Here is an 18,447-nt window from a genome sequence, read left to right on the forward strand (position 1 = left end):
AGCAGCAACCTGCAGAAGCGCACTGTATCTTTTGCTATGAAAGATGTGGCCATCAGGTAAGAAAAAACAATTGCAATGAGTGATCTGGGTGCAGCTTGGTGTTAGCTCACACTAATAAATTGTCAAAAGACATTCAGAACGTGTAAATTTAGACTTCAGAATTAAATCTGCCAAGGCCTTCATGGTCAATATAATGATTTATTGGTTGGAAATTAACAAAAAGCCTTATAATTTACAAACAATAATTCTTACAAGTGTGGTGTGTGTTCTTAACACATGAAAAGATTAAAAATATTATTTCCCATTTGACCTCTCATTTAAAGTCAATAGATTCTGAAGATCACAGTGATAATAATGCTACATAGAGGTATTTAAGACTGTGTTTCTTGCAGTTATTATTGGATTGACAACATTCTAAATATCACTTTTTTGGACCTCTGACCTCTTCAGATAGTGCTTCGAATAATCAGTGTCAGTGTTTAAGTAGACAGCACAAAATTTTAAAAAGCAACGTTGATCTCAAACATTATTTCATTGTCGTAGTTTCAAAAAGTTGTGCCACTCAAGTTCAAGTAGTTCAATATTTTCAAATTCATCTTTATTGTTACCCAACAGCATGAAAGCCAGCAGTGATATGTTGTTTTCTAGGACTTGGACATGTAATCGAATTTTTCTGTGTAAAAATTATTCACAGACGTTGGCTCCGTTGGGTTGTATGTTGTTTTTCAAGAGAAAAGCTGGACTGACGCCCAACAAGATTGTCGAGTGATGAATAAAGACTTGGCCAGTGCAAGGGGAGACACTGAAACTCTGGCATTGCAGCAAATAATCAGTGACAATAACAATGGCTCGCTGTCCTCAGTCTGGATCGGTTTGTTCAGAGATGAGTGGAAATGGTCAGACCAGAGCAACAGCTCCTTCAGATACTGGGCCACTGATCAACCAAATAATGATGGAGTCTGTTCATTGTGCAGTCCTCCTCTCAAAGCACTTTGGGACAGAGGTTGTACTTACCTTAAACCATTTGTCTGTTACAATGGTAAGCATATTGAGGGTACATTTCTATTCTTTGCAAAGAGCTATTGATAAATACATCATTTCTTTGTTAGTTACTGCGTGTTCGTTATTTTAAAATGATGTCCTAAAGATGACTTGAAGACTTATAAGAAAAACCACATGCTTACTTGATTCTATGTGTAGCTTCTGCAACAACAACAAAAAAAAGAAGCAGCACAACATCAAGCAGAAAAGCATCAGTAACTGCGAACAGAAATGTGAAGCCAATGATAAACATAAAAAATGTCATCCTTGGACTTGAGTGACTTGGCTGTGAGTGAGGCTTTTTTAAAGGAGGTCAGTTCTTTACTCAACTTTTTAAAGCTCTCCTAAAAGTCAAGGAGTCATAGTGGAGGGTTCTCAAGTATGAACGGCCCATTTAGGGTCATGCCAAAGCATCTCAATCAGATTTAAGTCTGGACTTTGACTAGACCATGAAAAAATGGACATGCTGGTGTGTTTCGGATGTTATCCTGCTGCAAAATGTTTGTGGGTGGTTCTCTATGTCAATGTTTGCTTATTGAGATCATTTAGCCTGCTTCACTTTGTCAGTGATTTCTTGATTCAGCAGGTCTGGCACTACTCAAATCTGTTTGTGGTAAATGAAATTAAACTCAGTTTTCTAAATAAAATGTGGTCAAAGTTAATTCATGATTAAACAAATACGGCGATTACTTTTCACATAGGGCCAGGTAGGTTTGAGCGTTGCACAGAAATATACAGACACCCAACAGGTTTCTTCATGAGCAATCTGCTAAACTGGGGGAGAGATGTTTCAAAGCAACAAAAACAAACACCAAACAAAAACCCCACTAGTTTTTTCTTTAAGAATATCTTTATTTCCCCTCGTAATATTGCATTAAAAAGGCTCATGAGAACAACATAATAAGAGAAGCTGATCTGGAGTAAAAACCAAAGAAGGCAGCAGTAAGTGGAGAAAAACATCAATCTGTGTCACAGGTACACTTTACATCTAATCCAGGTCTGACCTGCAGCGCTGCGTGGGACTGAATAATTGCACATCATGTTCATAAATACAACTTGCATTGTTATGGTGCTTTTAAACAGTGGTAACAATAAAGTAAAAATATAAAATACATTTATAGCAGTTGAATAACTAGATTGTATGTCTGCTAACTTTGTAAGTTAAACTTAGTGAATACAAACTAAGCCTCCAAGAAAATAAAAATAAAAATATGGCACTGGATATATTTAATTAATTTAAAATAGCCATGTATCTTCACTACATGTATAACCAGCCTGGTGCTTTAAGTACAGCATTACAGTTGTGTATGTAAAAAGCAATTTATACACATCGAGTAAACACTGAGAAGTCACAGACTTCCATGATTCTAAAATACCTGGTGTCATCGTTACAGCAGTTTTGCATTCAGATGGTAGAAAATGAAGTCACCTCAACAGTCCATCATGTTTTCTCCCCATGGCAATACTCCAAAATTCACACTAACATCCCACAGCGTTTCCCCAAACAGATCCAACAACAGAGGAGTTTTATCTTTACTTGTGTCGAAAACACACTGCAGAAATTTGCATTCATTTACTCCCTGCAATAAGGTGAAGTTAGGATCTTCCATCCTAACACTGAGATGTGTACTGGCCCCACTGTACTTTTCATTTACACGTGCACATTTCAAGTTGTTTCACTGTTAAAACCAAACTCTGCGGACCCTTTCTCGCTCCATGCACCCATCGCACAGCTAATATAAAACGCACAAACATATGCATATCAGTAAAAACATCACCTCCGTTGTTATCATTTTCCAGTGGAGCTGTCTCACGAATATCATCTACCTGGCTATAAATGCCTCAGACTAAATTAAGAATAAAAACCCGCCTTTCTTCACTTCATATTGTAATGCCTGCACATGTTCCCTTCAGCATCACGTCTTCTGATTTGAATATCTACTGCTCTTTCTTGACCTTAGGTTGGCTCTCTTCCGTTTTGCTGGCCTCTGTTTGGCTTGGGCTCAGCAGCTTTAGCAGATCACGGAGGGCTTGTCTGATCTGATCACCAAACTTATGAGCGTCCTTCAAGGAGAGACGAAGAGCACAGAATAAGGAGAAGGAAGGAGAAAAAGCATTAGCATAGCGTTAAAAAACAAACAAGCAAACGAAACAAAATTGAGCCAATAAAAGATTAATGTCATATTATGCCTTTTTAAAAAATCTGAATAATAGTAAGAATAGTCATTGCATGACAAAATATAAGAATTTTAAAGGTTTACTTGTGCAGTGAACAACCATGTCTTTCTGTAAATAACTACAGGCATAAGGGAGCATAACACAATTCTAGATTTACATATGAAGTACTAAAATACACAGACATTTGACTACAAATTGACCAAAAGCATTAAACTCACAGTGTCTGGACATGAGTGTTTGCACGAGATGTGGAAGTTAATCATGTTCTCTCCCAAAACGCAGTAGGACACCCCATATCCATCATCGGCCACCTGAAAGGCACAAAAACACTTGAATCATCACCAGTCCCTTGAATCTGTATTCATGTAACCTGTCCACTAATCCAGCAGGAACTATATAGAATAAAATAAATAATTGTAGAACAATTATTTAAAGTCTGTGAAACACCGGAGGTGGTACTGACCGGTCCAAAGCCTCCTCCACAGGAGACGTACTCCGGGTGGTTATCTATGTCAAACAGCTCCACCTGCTGGATGGGAGTCTGACTTGTGGACAGCCTCCATGGCTCAGACAGAACCTGAAACACACACAAGCCACCACATCAGTTTGCTAACATCAACTCAGTGTAAGCGCTACTAGACAAAAACACGACATGGAAACAAACCTCTTTGAGGAAAGGAGACTCCACTCCGAGGTATTTGGACACCACGTAGAGGCAGAACAGATGTCTGTCAATGCCGGCTCCAGTCATAGCCAAGCGGTAAAGTAGCTGGTGCTTTTCTGTGGCAACTCGGAACAAATGTTTGCACACGTCTGCTGCCTGGTGGAGAACGACGTGGTGAAGTGACATGGCTGTGTTGTGTTTAGGTTTTATAAAACAAATCAGGAGAGGGTTTTCATGCTCTCACCTCTCCGCCCTCCAGCGCTCGGATGAAGGCGCTAGACTCGTTGGTGCAGGAGCGAACAGTCTCAGTCCTGCCCTCCCTGAACAGACGGGTCATGGAGGCTTCATATGTCAAACAGAAAGTCCCCCGTTCCTGCAACCACGCAAAACAACAACAACAGCAAAAAACAAACAACTGATTAAAGTGTACAATTGTTTCAAATGCCATGTGTTCACTTTCTGTGTTTGAGCTCTAATGTAATGAAATGTGCTATAAAAATAAATAAAGTTGTCAATCTCGTATCCTACCAGACATTTGAAGACTGATTAACACTAGTCTCACATGTCTCCAAAGAAAGTTTCAGCCTTTTTGGGTGTTTGGTTCAAACTCACTTTGTCTGTTTTGGGGTCATTAAATTAAATCATTGCCTCAAACTGAAATCACAACTTCATAAAAGTTCATTTTCAGTGCATGGAACTTAAACTTTTGAACAGATGTCAGTCTGACCTCAAACGTTTAAACCTGCATGTGTTCTCTTTATGTTAAAGCTCATCATTGTTTTACATGTTTAGGTAAGGTATCAGATGGTAACACTGCCATTCGACTTCAGTGGAACACTCACCCTGAAGTAGGCCAATTGAAGAGCCATCTGAATGAAGCCGTCTGGACTGACTCGACACTTCTTGACTTTTCCTTTGCCAAATTCTTGGAAGGAGAAAACATGGAAGTCCACATCATCAGCCAGCGCCTGGGCCAGAGCCAGAGACTGAGCGATCTGCTCTTCACACTGTCACACACACAGTGAAAAACAACATCAGTCAAAACTGAGATATGTATAACCTCTGCATGATCTATAACCCCATAAGAGCTGCAGTTTTGGAGATGCTCTGACCCAGTCGCTTAGCTAGCACATTTTGGCCCTTATCAAACTCTCTGAAATCCTTATGCTTGCCCATTTTTGTACTTCTAACAAATCATCTTACAGGATAAAATGTTCACATTCTCATTGCCATGAGTCATGATGAAGAGATAATCAGTGTTATTCACTCCACCTGTCAGTGATCATAATGTTATCCCTGAATTTCTTGTACTTTCTTGTTTCCGTCTTTATGACAATAGCTTGCTTCATTTAGGAAAATGTTTAATGGAAAAATTTCAACACAGAACTAACTTCTGGAGGGATTTCCCAGCTGAGCTTCACTGGTCGGGGCAGGGATGGATCCACGTCTCCTTTACAGTGACCTTCTGCGTTGTAACCGAGCTGGAAGCTGTCAGTGGCCAGAGTGTACTGGAAACACACAAACGCATCTAAAATTATAGCTACTCAGAGCAACATAACAACATTCCAAGTTTTCTTTTGTATTCCTTACCTCCCACACGTGTGCCAGCACCGGCGCATCAGCCCAGGAGTGCTCTGCATTGATGCCATTTTTCCCGTTCTTGTAGTAAACAACTGTGAAGGACTTGTCAAACCACCTGCATGGCAACCAATAATAACAGATCACTACAGGAAAATCTCCACCAAGTCAACAGCAGAGCAACAATAACTTGATGACAAATTCATAACACAGTGAATATTTTAGTGTAAAAGTACCTGTCATAACATTTCCCGTGCAACAGAGATTTGGCGTAGCGGTCTAAACTGGCTGCTGGGTCATCTCCCATCATGCCCTGCTCTTCGTCATCTAGTGTCACAAAGAACGCGGCCTTCTCGATGCAATCCAAAGAGCGTTTATTGATCCCGCTGCTGAAATACTTGGTCCTGGCCTTAGCCCAGGGAACTCTAGTGATTATAGACATTTACATTAGAATTACAGTGTGGTGTATGTTGCAGGTAATGTAAACAATCAAACTGACCTGTCTCCAGCAGTCAAGGCCCCAAGTTTGGCCTCCCCTTTGGAAGGAGGTGAAGGGTCATCTAGGATCCTCTGAATCTGGAATTCAATCTCCCTCGGAGACAGAAGTCTGCCTGCCTGGTACACCCTGAGACGAAAGTAGCGCCCTCTGTGGTAAACCACAATGTAGTCACTGTCCTGCCAATGCTGGACGGTATCTTTGGATAGAAAAGAAGAAAGAAGATGGTAAAAGACAAAGTGGACATACTGTGGTGTAAAACAGTGATGAATTTAGTGAAGATAATGAGGTGGGATGTGAAAATGTTGATGGTGGGAAGGTGCTGTAAAAAACCCCACAATGTCAGGGAAATACATACATAAGATGATAGACTTAACTTACAGGTTAAGGTGTCTTGTGTCCCTAAAATAAATGCATTTTCTAAACCTTTTTTTTCCAAAGTAGTCTAAAGGCCTGATCAGATTTTGGTTTATTATGCTTGTGCTGGTGCATTATGTGTTAATTACCATGTAGTCCCGTGTTTTATATGCGGTACCAGCCAACAGCAACAAAAAAAATGCTGGGCTTTTTTCCCCTCGTGGGTCCTCTCTCTTTGTTGTCGTCACTTATTTCTGTGGGAAAACATATTTGCTCCTCATATTTTCTACTTCTTTTTACACCTCCATTGCAATAGTTTAAACAATCTCCTCCAGGGAGTCTGAGTCCTTATAATGAGATGGTGATGATTATTCTCTCACTGATAAATTTGAAAACTGCAGTGAAAAAGTCACCACAAATGCACAGGAGCATTCAACAGGCCAATAACAATAGTTGCTGCCTGTGTCAATGTGATATATAGTTACACCTTTGTTGAGGTACACATCAAGTTTATGGCGTAGGGTCTCAGTGTAGCTAAAATCCCCAGTAACACTGTAACATAGATGAATTCACAACAACCCAGCACACCATTCTAAATATTTCAGGTCTTGTCCAATGCAAACTGAATGCACATGGTGTGAGATGATCAGGATGTTGCCATGAGCATCTAAAAAGATGTTGTAAAAAGACTGCAAAGCTAAACCATCATTATCATACATGACTGGAACACCTGGCTTCACTGAATTCATGCCACGTGTAGGGCAAAGCACAACTTCACTACGGTAATTAGGTTTACAATGACCTAACCTAAGCCAGGCTGTGACTGAGAACAACTGCAAAAAATGTAGTCAAATTTGAGCCTGCATGCTTGAGTGCAATTGCAATAATAAAAGCAGGAATGAAATTTGGGTTTCTTTACACTATGATCTGTAACTTGAAATGACTGACAGAGTGATCGTCATATATCATGATGCCCAAACACAAACTATTGCATATGAAACAAGAATTCTAGTCAATTTTAAATAGTTTTTTTTTACTTTTTACTTTTTTGGGGGGCATTTAGAGATCTAAAAAAATTTGGGGCCAGTTGAGTAAGAATATAAATACTACCTGTTAGTATTCCAGGGATTCGACAAGTGTCAAACATCCGCTCAAACTGATAGGAACAGCAAGGAACTGCAGACCTCAGCAACCACTGAGTAGAATAAGAGAAGTATGCACCAGACCAGGAACAGTATAGGGAAGAAGGAGGAAGAGGAAACAAAGGTTGATAGAAAGGAAGTGTTGGGAAGAGAAGAAGGAAAAAAAAATGAGAAAACAAAATGTGTGGGCAGGAAGGGGGAAAAAGGCATTAGTTTAAGACAGCGTCTCTCCAGAAACCCAGACAGACCTGAGATGAAACCAGCAGGCGAGAGGAGATTGATGAGAGATGACAGGATGAGCTGTTCAGCAGAGACATTGTGACTCAGTGAATCAGAGACGCCTTACTTGAACCACACAAACATACAAACACACACTGACACAATTTTCTATCCCATGCTTAAACTCCAGAGGCTTCAGACACCTTCAGTATGCCTCATCATTGCTGAAGGGGAGGTGTGTTAGCAATGCTCGCTATGATGTCTGAAAATGGAGCAGACTTCACATTCAGACATTTCTGTGGATGCTGTTGACGCGTGCATGCTGCTCAGTCTCTTTACCCGTCTCCTCTCCAGGAATGCGTGTGGTGTTGAATATCCTCTCACACTGAGCAGCACACAGAGGAATGACAGTGCCTGGTATACGACTCTGGGAAACGGAGAGGAGAAGACGAAGGCGAGGGCACGTGGAGAAGAACAGAAGAAAGCCATGGAAGAAACGTAGGGCCAGGGAAAAGGAGGGGATTTTTATTTTTTTTTTTAAGAGTGAGAGGGAAACAGGGAGGTAAATAAAGAAAAATCAAGCAAGTAAAAGAGAGATTGAAAAGGATACAAAAGGAAGGGGTAAAAGATGAGTATGGTATGATAACATAAGGGAAATGTCTTTACAAAAAAAAAAAAAAATGCATGGAGATACAAGGCACATAAACGCTGATGGATAGATGAATGAAAGAATTAATGCTACACACACACACACACCACATACTGATGGCCTCATGCGCCCACTCTATTCTACATATTACATAATACACTGATGTTTGAAAAATAACATTAAAATATGAGACATCCAGTTAACAAGCCATCTGTTGCCATAGCACGAAGATAAGAAAAATGAATGCTATCATATATACGTAGCAGCAAGGGTGGACTGGTGGCTTAACTCACAGGTTTGAGCTCTTCTTTGTTGAGTTTGCGGCGGTAAAGGAAGAACGAATGGATGCTGTTGCCGGCCCTGGCTGCCTGGATGGGAGTTGGAGTCACATACAAGAAGTCCTGCGGAGAAAATGAACAGATACAGAAAGTAAGGATCATCCAGACAAAATGATCCCTGAGTACATCTAGGATTAAAAGGTGACAGGTTTGAGGTTATGGAGAGGTTTACATTAGAAATACTGATTTGCTGGCACCATGCCCTAATTAAAAACACAGAGAAATATGACGTGGAGAAAGTACCCACGTCATATTTCTCTAAAAACAGTGACACCAACATGGTCTTCAGGGGGCAATACTTGTGATGGCAAAAAATTCTGGCTGTCCCTCTATGAACCTGGCTCTGCTGGAGATTTCTTCCTGTTAAAAGCGAGTTTTTTCCTCCCACTGTCTCCAAGTACTTGCTCATAAGGGATGGTCTGATTTTTGGGTCTTTACCTTACAACGTAGAGAGCCTTGGCAGTCAGTGATTTTATTGTCTGCATTTTTGCAAATGCTCTCTACACCACTGTTTGACTATTCAGACAAGGTTTGCTTATATATGATTTGTACACAGGACCTAGGAACAAAAAACTCTGAGTAAAAAACATCTTGTCTTTTGAACAAAGATTCTTCATATTCATTCAGTTACTCATTTTTAGAGATTAAACGCTCATCACTGTATTTTCATTCCTGAGCAATGCAAAAAAGCGATGCTGGCTTGGCAAAAACTTTATGTAGTGCAGAGCTTGGCTATTATCCTTTAATATGTTTAATAGCGCAGAAAAATGAAAATCTATTGGCTTGCTCAAAATACCAACTTTTATTCAATCCAAAGTTAGGGTCATCGTCTCTTAGAGCAGAAATATCTTCAAGAAACTTAATGCAGTAACACTTTCTTACCATGCCATAGTAGTTACTGTTGACCATGATTGGGCTTCGACCCCGGAGGTAGACATATTCCTCCCACCAGTCACTGACCTGAAAGCAAAAGTGACTGCATATTCACACAAGCTAAATAATTCAGACCACAGATATACATTGTTAATGGAATTTGAAATTTTCTCTTAATGGCTTTGCTTTGGCCACACCTTACCAGATCACTGTGACCAGCCACTTACATAGTTTGAAGCCCAGAGAGCTTTGAGTTTGAGGTACCACTGCAGGCGGTTACCAAGGCTGCTCTCAAACTCTGCGGCCAGCTTGGTCATGCGTTCATACTCTTTATCATCCATCAGCGGACGCACTGATTCCAAGTACTAAATGAAACAGGTAACGTGATAAAAAAAAAAAAATGTTATATGAGCACAAACATATCTAATTCTGTCGATACAATACAAAAATTATTTTTCTATTCCTCCTTTGCTCATTGTGGATTAATATAAACCTTGTTGTTGTTTTTTTACTAAATTCTCAACTAGCTAAAAAAAACAAAAATAAAAAACTGAAAACAAATGATGAATGTGATAAAAGAACCATCTGTTTTATGGTCAGTGATCAGCATGTTATCATTTCCTCTGCTTCATGTGACATCTCACCCTCTTGACTGTGTCCTTGATGGTGGGCACAGGGAGATTTGGCAGCGAACCCTGATAGCTGTAGAGCAGCGGCTTTCTGCCAGAAAAGATGCGCACCAGCGCCTGACATAGACACACAAGGACAGACGCACTGTAAATATGAATGCACATCACACCTATATGACTCACAGTAGTTGGTTTGGATTTGAATCCAGTAATTTACACAAGTATTTCACAAGATAAAAATGCCGTGTACAATAAATAAACATTCAATTTTTATGCTAAATAATGAGGGCCTCTAAACTTAGATTCAAAGCAAAGCTGTAAATAAAAATGCTTTATTCTAATGCATAAAAATATCATATAAACTTGGTATGATAGAGGGACACCTGATATTTTAGGAGATCTAAAACCAGATGGACAGTGGAAGGTAGTTATGTCACACTGGGAAGTGGAAAAACTGAAGAAAAAGTACTGACCACCCAGATTTTGGTGGTGGTGGACATCTTGCCATGCTGCTCGAACATCCAGCGGTGGTAGGAGAGGAGCTGCTTGAGGCACAGGCGCATAGTGAAGATGAGCATTAGCCAAAGCATGGTGCTGAAGAGCACTGCTGACACCACTGCCTGGCACTGCGTACTCATCGACTGGCTGGAAATGATGTGTGTGTGAAATAAAATGAGACAAAAAGAAGATGAGTGAACAAGACTCGAGTACAAGACAGTACGAAAGCTTCAGATGCTGCAGTGAAGAAAGAAGATGGACACGTTTAATATTTAAGACAAAAGCGGGCTAGAAAGAAAAAAGAAAATTCATGTTGATTTAGCTTCAGGCTACAGGTTCCACCAACTATATTTTTATTACAAGCATTTTTGTTTATTGAAAACAGACAAGAAAAAAACATAGATCTCTGTTTAGCAGGGAGACACAATCTCATTGCCTTAAAGTGTGCTTATAGTTGTAGTGAACCCATTACAACTCAAACAAAAAACGTGGGGTTTTTTTTTTTTGTCAATCTGACCAAAAACCAGAGAAACATTACATTTGCACTCATATGCAGAGCTTTTTGGAACTTATGCAAGTGTGTCATAGATGGTTGCCATTTTTATTGAATCACAGTAAAACTAAAGTATTAATTCTGTTTATTTAATAACTAATAAGAAAACATTCATTCATTAATTCGGGTTTGAGTTCGGGTCTTAGGAGGGTTAAAGGAGTCATGAGGTATGTTACCTGACTGGCAGGTGCTCCTGTATCTTGGCTATGAGTCCCATTGAAGGGTCTGAGCGAGTGTACATAGTAGCCAGGATTGCGATGACCACAAACAGCCAGGATGACGGACTAGCAGGATACACTCCTGTTATCACACTGTTCTGGTAGAGTGAGAGAAAAAACATGTTATTCTCTCTTTGTAGTCATTTCACTGACATGCTGTACAAAAATTCACTTATAATTAAGGTGCAGATTAGATAAATGTTCAACTATGAATGGCTAAATTAGATCCAGCTCGGTTTCACATTGGATTTATAAAAAATATTACCAGTAATTAAACTGGAAATTTAAGCCTCGAAAAGGTGAGTGTCCAACAGTAAAATGCTACCACATCAAAACAACTTCAGTAATTATTCATAGCGCCTCTGAAAGAGCGTGATCAAAGTGAAGACAAAATAAAAAAAGTCAAACACTCACTTCTGAAGCGTGTGCAGTAATGTGTTGTGTTCATCACTGACAATTAAACCCACATGAAAAAAAAAAACTTGCTCAAAGCAAAACTAAAAATAACTGTTATACAAAGACAAACATAATGAGACTAAAATGAAAACAAAACCACAGGGTGAAAGCCACTCTGACATTTAACTGCAGCTCAGATGCACGTGCTACTGTAATGAGTTAAGGAACCACTGTAATACGAAAAGAGGAAGAATGATGCCAACAATGTTTTAGGGACATGCCGCTTAACACGAACAAAGATACCTTAATTCTGACGATACGCTTCTTCCATGAACGCATGCCAGAGAGGTAGATCTCAGTGAGGGCCTGATGGGACAGCTGCAGATCAATGCCATCTGGGGTAACGGTGAATTGAAAAGCGACGGCTTGGTGGGCTTCTGCCATGATCACTGTGCACAGTGAACCTGAAATAAAGACGGAGCAGAGGAGAGGAAAGGTTTTCTTTAACCAACAATTTAGAAAAGTCATCTGACACCCTAGAGGCCAGAGAACCGAGTGTTTAGACACAAGAACAAGAACACATGTGGAAAATGACCAACCTCAGGCGAAATTAGACATCAGGCGAAAGAATGCAACATTCCAGGTGCCAACTTTTAAAACAGGCACACAAGAACAAAAACCTGTTTAAATATCTAACAGGTTTTCCAGATAAACAGGATCAGCGAAATTCTGTTAACTTTGGGCAAATTCAAATTCTGTGCTTTTCCATTCCAGAAAGGCTTAAAAACCTGCTACCTGACACGTTGTCCCCTCCTGCAGAGCCTGAAGGAACTGTTAATCATTATATGACTAACGTCAAAGCACATATCTGTTTTACAAGGACATAATAATAACATGCTTTTATCATTAATCTGTTACCTAGAGAGGAACTGTGCCTGATTATAACTGAGCTTTGTGGACATTAAGCCACTGATAACCTGGCAGTTAAAACATCTGTTCATTACTGTAGTAATCACTGTTTAAATATGTATGTATGAAGCTTTAAACACTAATAAACTAGCAATCTTATGTGATGCTGTGATCGACCGCACTGATAGAAATTCACGTCACAATCAGTGTGCTGCTGAATGTGTGAATGAGTCCGAACTATGAATGAACAGAGGGCACTGAATGAAAAGCAACAGTGTGAACTTTCTGACTCATTCTACTACTTTCTTTTTTTAAGATAAAGGTCATGACCTACACTGGCATGCATTCATATTTCTGCTCCACTAAATTGAAATATGGCCTCTATGCTCTGTAATGCAATGGCAACTTGTGGTATTGGAACTTTTCTTGGTAAACATACTTGGAGTTGATACAGTTGACAAGCTGATTCCACTTCACTCATGTGAAAGAGGTCATGAAGAATTATATTAAAATTTTATCACAGGAAAAAGCGTCATTGTTGCAACAAATGAGGTTAAGAAAGAGAGACGCTGGAAGAAAAGAGTTTGGCAAATTTGCAAACAAACATAATTATTTTACTATTTTTCTGCAAAGCTCTGAACTGCAGCATCATTGCTGTACTGCTCAATGGATTTCCATGAATCTATGCTCATAGTGAATAAAAGCTACTTTTAGGGTCACCACAGTGGGCAGCTCCACATGTTTGATTTGGCAGATTTTTACACCGGATGCTTTCCCTGACGCAATCCCCCAAAGGGATTTGTGTCTCCTCCCAGAATTCAACCAATCTGATCCTTCACTTGTTAGGAAAATGTGTAACAACTACATGTAACAGCCACTCCATTTACAGCCCATTTTAATCCACAACTCTGAACACATGCAATTCAGCATAAATCACCAAAGCGGTCTGGCCTTGACACTAGGGCTGGGCGATATGACCCAAAATTCATATCTCGATATTTTTTACCTAGATGGCGATATAAGATATATATCTCGATTTTTTTTTTTAAAGCCATAAAGTAAGAACAAAAAGAGAGTTCTTAGTCAAAGCTGTGTCCCAGATGTCACACAGGCACTTTTATTAACATAGAGCATAGATGTACATAAAATTTACTCAAAAATAAATTATGAGCATTTATTAAATAATAATGCTCCATAAATAAAAGAAAACAATGTTGTTTTTGTGCATAACAAAAAGCTCACAATTGTGCAGTCAAAATGTAAACTAAAAGACGCTGAGCACAATAACAAAGACAGATTTCACAGCTGCTCTGTTCCCAACTTCTACTCTGTGACTGACAGCATTGAGTTTGAAATCCTCTTCGTAACCACGTCTCTTAACAGGTGCCATTTATGGTCCTTATACACAGTAGGGTAATATTACGTTGAAGCACAGTACGTATCACTCCGCGAGGCTCCTCGGTAGCCGTAATGCTCTGACAGTCCATCAAGCGGTGCAGCTCCGTAGCTTACCAAAGTCGTACTAAAACATTTTTTGACAGATTGCTGAGCGCTGTGTACCACATAAAATCGGTTCGCAGCCATCAAGCACAACCAGAATTCATACATAAGGCGCGCTGTCAACTTTTGAGAAAATGAAAGGATTTTAGGCTGTGCAGCGCCTCTGGGCTGCATGGCGTTAGCGTGGTTAGCTCGTTAGCGTGGTTAGCTAGCTAACACGTTGACGGCGTCCAGCCCCACGCACGGGTCGATGCGCAGTAACTCATTAACGGAGATTTGCCGTGTCCGTCTTGTCGCTTCCTGCAGGTGAAGCGATGGGGGAGGAGGGGGAGTTGTATTCAGTGAAGGAGGGGCGAGGCCGAGTAACGTTGCGTAAAGACAAAAGTGGACGAAAGAGAGGCAAACTTGCGGCTCCACAAGTATAGCTTTAACGTAACATAGACTATATCGATATAAAAGATATTGTCACATCTTATATCTCGTATAAAAATATATCGATATTTTTTTAAAACTCGATATATCGCCCAGCTCTACTTGACACTGAACCCTCCGGCTTCAGGCTCAACAAACCTTACTAAGCTATTGCTTTTACTTTAAAGTACACCCCATAGGTGAGGAGTTGCAAATGTAAATCACCATAAAAGACCTGATTGAGGCATTACCCTTTGTAGCAATAACAAATTAAAGCATCTGCCAGATAAATATTAGATTAACTGCTAACAAGTCCTTGGCTATGAGATTTAGCTATCCAGGGGTACATTACAACAACCAGGACATGTACAAGGAACATCTCCACTGCTGCTTTCTTTAACATCAACTGGCCCCCTTAAACCAGTAAACGGAAAACAGATTGCAGCAGTAACCTCTACACATCGTGAACTGTGATATTTCTCATGTGTAACTTGGTTACAGCAGCTGCTGGGCCCTGAAGGTGGTAGCGAATGAAGTGAAGATGATTCATCAGACTGAAAATGAGTTAGCAGAACACTTATGCTAAGCTGAACACATCCATCATGTGCATTTGAGGATTTTTAAAGACAAGTTCAAAATAACTCCTTTCAAATGCAAAGTGAGCTTGAAACTTGATTTGATGTTTGATGGGGGAGGTGCTGACCGGCTGCTGATGTTATTGGATATTTCTAAAGCAATTACTGATTCTCTTCACAAAGGGAATTGATTTTCCTCCACAAAAAAGGTTATGGATAATGCCCTGAGGTACAGTGACTGTCACACTGGAATGCATCCCTGTGGAAGCTACACCTACTGCATCTCTAATACAAAACACATGATTTTCTCACCATCACTAGACCCCAGTGAGGTGATGAGCTTTATGTCATATCTAGAATATCTGCAGTACTCTAAAAAGCTGCACCTGTTTTACTTCAGCTCCTTTTTGTCAGGGACAACAGAGGCACAGCACACCTGCTCAGATCATATCTGAGGCACGTGCCATGAGGGAGCCTTTTTATGTGGGTCCCTCTAGATTTGATATCAATATCTCACTGACTAGACTAAAACTTTTGAGAGCTTAATGTGTACTCAGGTGTGTATTAATCCTTTTAATTCCTATTATCAGATGCTGACACAGCGTAACAACAGCATTTTGATCAACTTAAAGATATCGTTTAATTTATACAAGTAACAGATAAGGGGTATAATGAGCTGTGATAAGATAAGTTGCTTTATCTATGAACTAAACCAGAAAAAACTGGCAAACACTGCCAGCAGATGAAATCAGACAGAAAAAGAAGAACTAGGCAGGGCTAGTGAAAACTAGGTGAAAGGTAAACACCAACACCACTGAGGAATTTACACCACAACAAAGTATAAGCAAACTGCATTAAGGTTGGTTAAGCATAAGAATGCCCATTGCACCAGACCAGAGACGTATGTTTCGGGTTGTGAAAATAAAGGTTGTTGCTCATTAACTTTGAGAGAATGACTTTTGTGCACAGGGGCACACTTGTGCTCAGAAAACGGCTATGAGGTTCAAGAAAAGATCAAGAGCCGTTGGATTCTTGGTGTTTCTACAAGCTCAGCTTATCTCGACTTAACATTTCCTGTCTGTATGACGAGTAACAAGAAGAACCCCCCCCCCAAAAAAAAAAAAAACACAAACCCTGTGCATTACACAACTCTGGTGAACATGACACCATGCCATATTGGGTTTAACTTCAGTACATGTGTTTAGTGTATAATCATGTTGGCTTTAACCTTGGTGAATGTGTATAGTGACTACAAGAACTGAAAGTGTCATCATTATGTGTGCACATTGTTCAGGAAATCAAAAACACTTTAACTGAAAATGTGAAGCACTGTATCTTCTGTGTTATTGCACACAAATATCCTGCAGAACATCAACAACCGACCATTGGGCCCATCAGCCAAGCTTATGTGCTGGCTCTTCTCACTTGCCCATGTTTTCATTTGGACAGATATTAAAAATTAAAGGTCTGTAATGTAATGTAAAATCTGGTATTGTTAAACAGACTGAAGTAATCCAGCTTAACAACAATTTTCAGACGTGATGTCAGACAGATATGCACAGTGCAGGTTTGAATAGCAAAAAATGCAATGAAAATTTATTTCATAAAACTAAGAGCTTCTTGTTGTGAAAACACTGGTCTCTTATAAGCCTGACATTCCAAGCCAAGATCCTTTTTTAAATGACTTCATTAGACTCTATGATGCTTTGATGGGATCTACAACTCAATCCACGAAAAATCAACCTGCGCTTCCACTTGAGCCCCTCAGATTCAGCTCCTTTTTTGTACAATAGCTGTGGTATATTCAATAAAGCCAGTTAACATTTGATATCAAAATGTAGGTAAGAATGGTACCTTTAAAACATCTGCCCAGAATACACTTTTTGATGTTTAGTCCAGTAAACTATATAATACAGATAATGCAGCTAAAGCATGCAGGGTACCAATGATTTTTTTCCCCTGTTGCTTTATGTCACAGACATTAAACTGGTACAGACTTTCTGCTGAAAACTGTGATAAATCCCATGACATTGATGCTCACAGTTACAGAAAAAGCATGCTGAACAGAAGACCGTGACACTTAAGGCGGCTGTTAAATTTATTTTTTCAGATTTGTTTGATGTCATATAGCATGACTAACTAGATATGTAGCATTACTTTGTTATAAAGTCTTCCACAAAAGAGGGAATGTGAGGGCCCATACTTCGACATCACCAGTCTAATACGCTTGTACATCATAAGCTCACTTGAGATTGACCCGAAGTTCACCTGAGCCACTGTGGTTTCCAGATATGACTAAGCAGAGGTGTACATGTCAGGCAGAAAACTTACGAATGGAAGCAGCTCATTCCCAAACTCTGGATGGGAACATCAAGCTGTGCACTCTGCCGCCGATATGCGAAATATGTTTAAGATAACATGTCAACAAAGCGATTAACTGTGGAGATAACAATCTGGCGCATACGGAAACCGAAAAGAAATGCGTTATCAAAGATGTATAACATTTCAATAACCATAACAATAACAAAAAAGATACGTCCTGCTTAAACAAAGTAAAATCCAATTCACAGCAGTAACAGTAAAAAAAAATAAAAATAAAATACAAATATATATATGGTACGTTTTTTAATAATTATCGAAATTATTTCTGAAAGCGTTATGTTCCTGTTAGCTATAACCACAGTAAGGCAAGTGGTGACGGTTAAAGCCAGCTAGTGTTTTGCCCAAGTGCAGCAGGTTTGAAAATTAACGTTAGCCGTGGCTAGTGCTCGCTAGCAGAGCACCCAGCCCTTCATGGAGTTGAGGACATACAAACGGCTGCTGATGGTGCATGTTAACAGTGCTAACAAAGATGCGACCGTTTGTCTCCTCTTTGCAACACACTAAAAGCACCGTCAAAAGCTTGTTAAACATACCTGTTACTCCTAACGGATGTCAAAATTCCAGAAATCTCTGAGAAGCAGGAACCGACGGCTAACTTTCGACGTCGCACAAGCACCTGGTAACCGCTACAGTAGGGTCTAGAAAACCACCTCTCCCTCCGCCTCTTCCTCTTCGCGGGTGTACTACATTGATGCTCGCTTTATGAGCTGATGTTGCCTTTAAGGACTGTGGTAAATTTCACGACAACGCTTTGAGAGTAACGCCCATAATACCTGAGCGATGAGGCAATGCCAATCTTCTTAAACAAAATGCCGAGAGTAGGAGTTTTTGTGAAATGTTA

General features: G+C 39.9%; 1 protein-coding gene across 1 annotated transcript; it reads right to left on the bottom strand.

The window, feature by feature from the left end:
• Positions 1–1,877: 1,877 nt before the first annotated feature.
• On the bottom strand, positions 1,878–18,297 carry LOC308390713 (carnitine O-palmitoyltransferase 1, liver isoform). Its single transcript, XM_080872973.1, has 19 exons — positions 18,140–18,297; positions 12,133–12,293; positions 11,392–11,531; positions 10,638–10,809; positions 10,180–10,281; positions 9,763–9,900; positions 9,545–9,622; positions 8,618–8,725; positions 8,015–8,102; positions 5,961–6,156; positions 5,698–5,886; positions 5,474–5,579; positions 5,275–5,391; positions 4,726–4,890; positions 4,128–4,256; positions 3,884–4,039; positions 3,683–3,796; positions 3,438–3,530; positions 1,878–3,105 (listed from the first exon to the last, which is right to left on the bottom strand). Exons 2-19 carry the CDS (start codon positions 12,271–12,273, stop codon positions 2,980–2,982), a joined length of 2,358 nt encoding a protein of 785 aa, XP_080729099.1. The 5' UTR covers positions 12,274–12,293; positions 18,140–18,297; the 3' UTR covers positions 1,878–2,979.
• Between the last annotated feature and the right edge of the window lie 150 nt (positions 18,298–18,447).

The sequence above is a fragment of the Rhamphochromis sp. 'chilingali' genome, assembly GCF_963969265.1.
Source record: "Rhamphochromis sp. 'chilingali' genome assembly, chromosome: 22".
In the NCBI taxonomy this organism is placed as follows: Eukaryota; Metazoa; Chordata; class Actinopteri; order Cichliformes; family Cichlidae; genus Rhamphochromis; species Rhamphochromis sp. 'chilingali'.

Coding starts and splice junctions, on each gene's coding strand:
- LOC308390713 (XM_080872973.1), bottom strand. CDS start 12,273: ATGGCAGAAGCCCACCAAGCCGTCGCTTTTCAATTCACCGTTACCCCA. Junction 9,623..9,762: donor CTCTCTGGGCTTCAAACTAT/GTAAGTGGCTGG, acceptor TTTTGCTTTCAG/GTCAGTGACTGGTGGGAGGA. Junction 3,797..3,883: donor AGTCTCCTTTCCTCAAAGAG/GTTTGTTTCCAT, acceptor TGTGTGTTTCAG/GTTCTGTCTGAGCCATGGAG.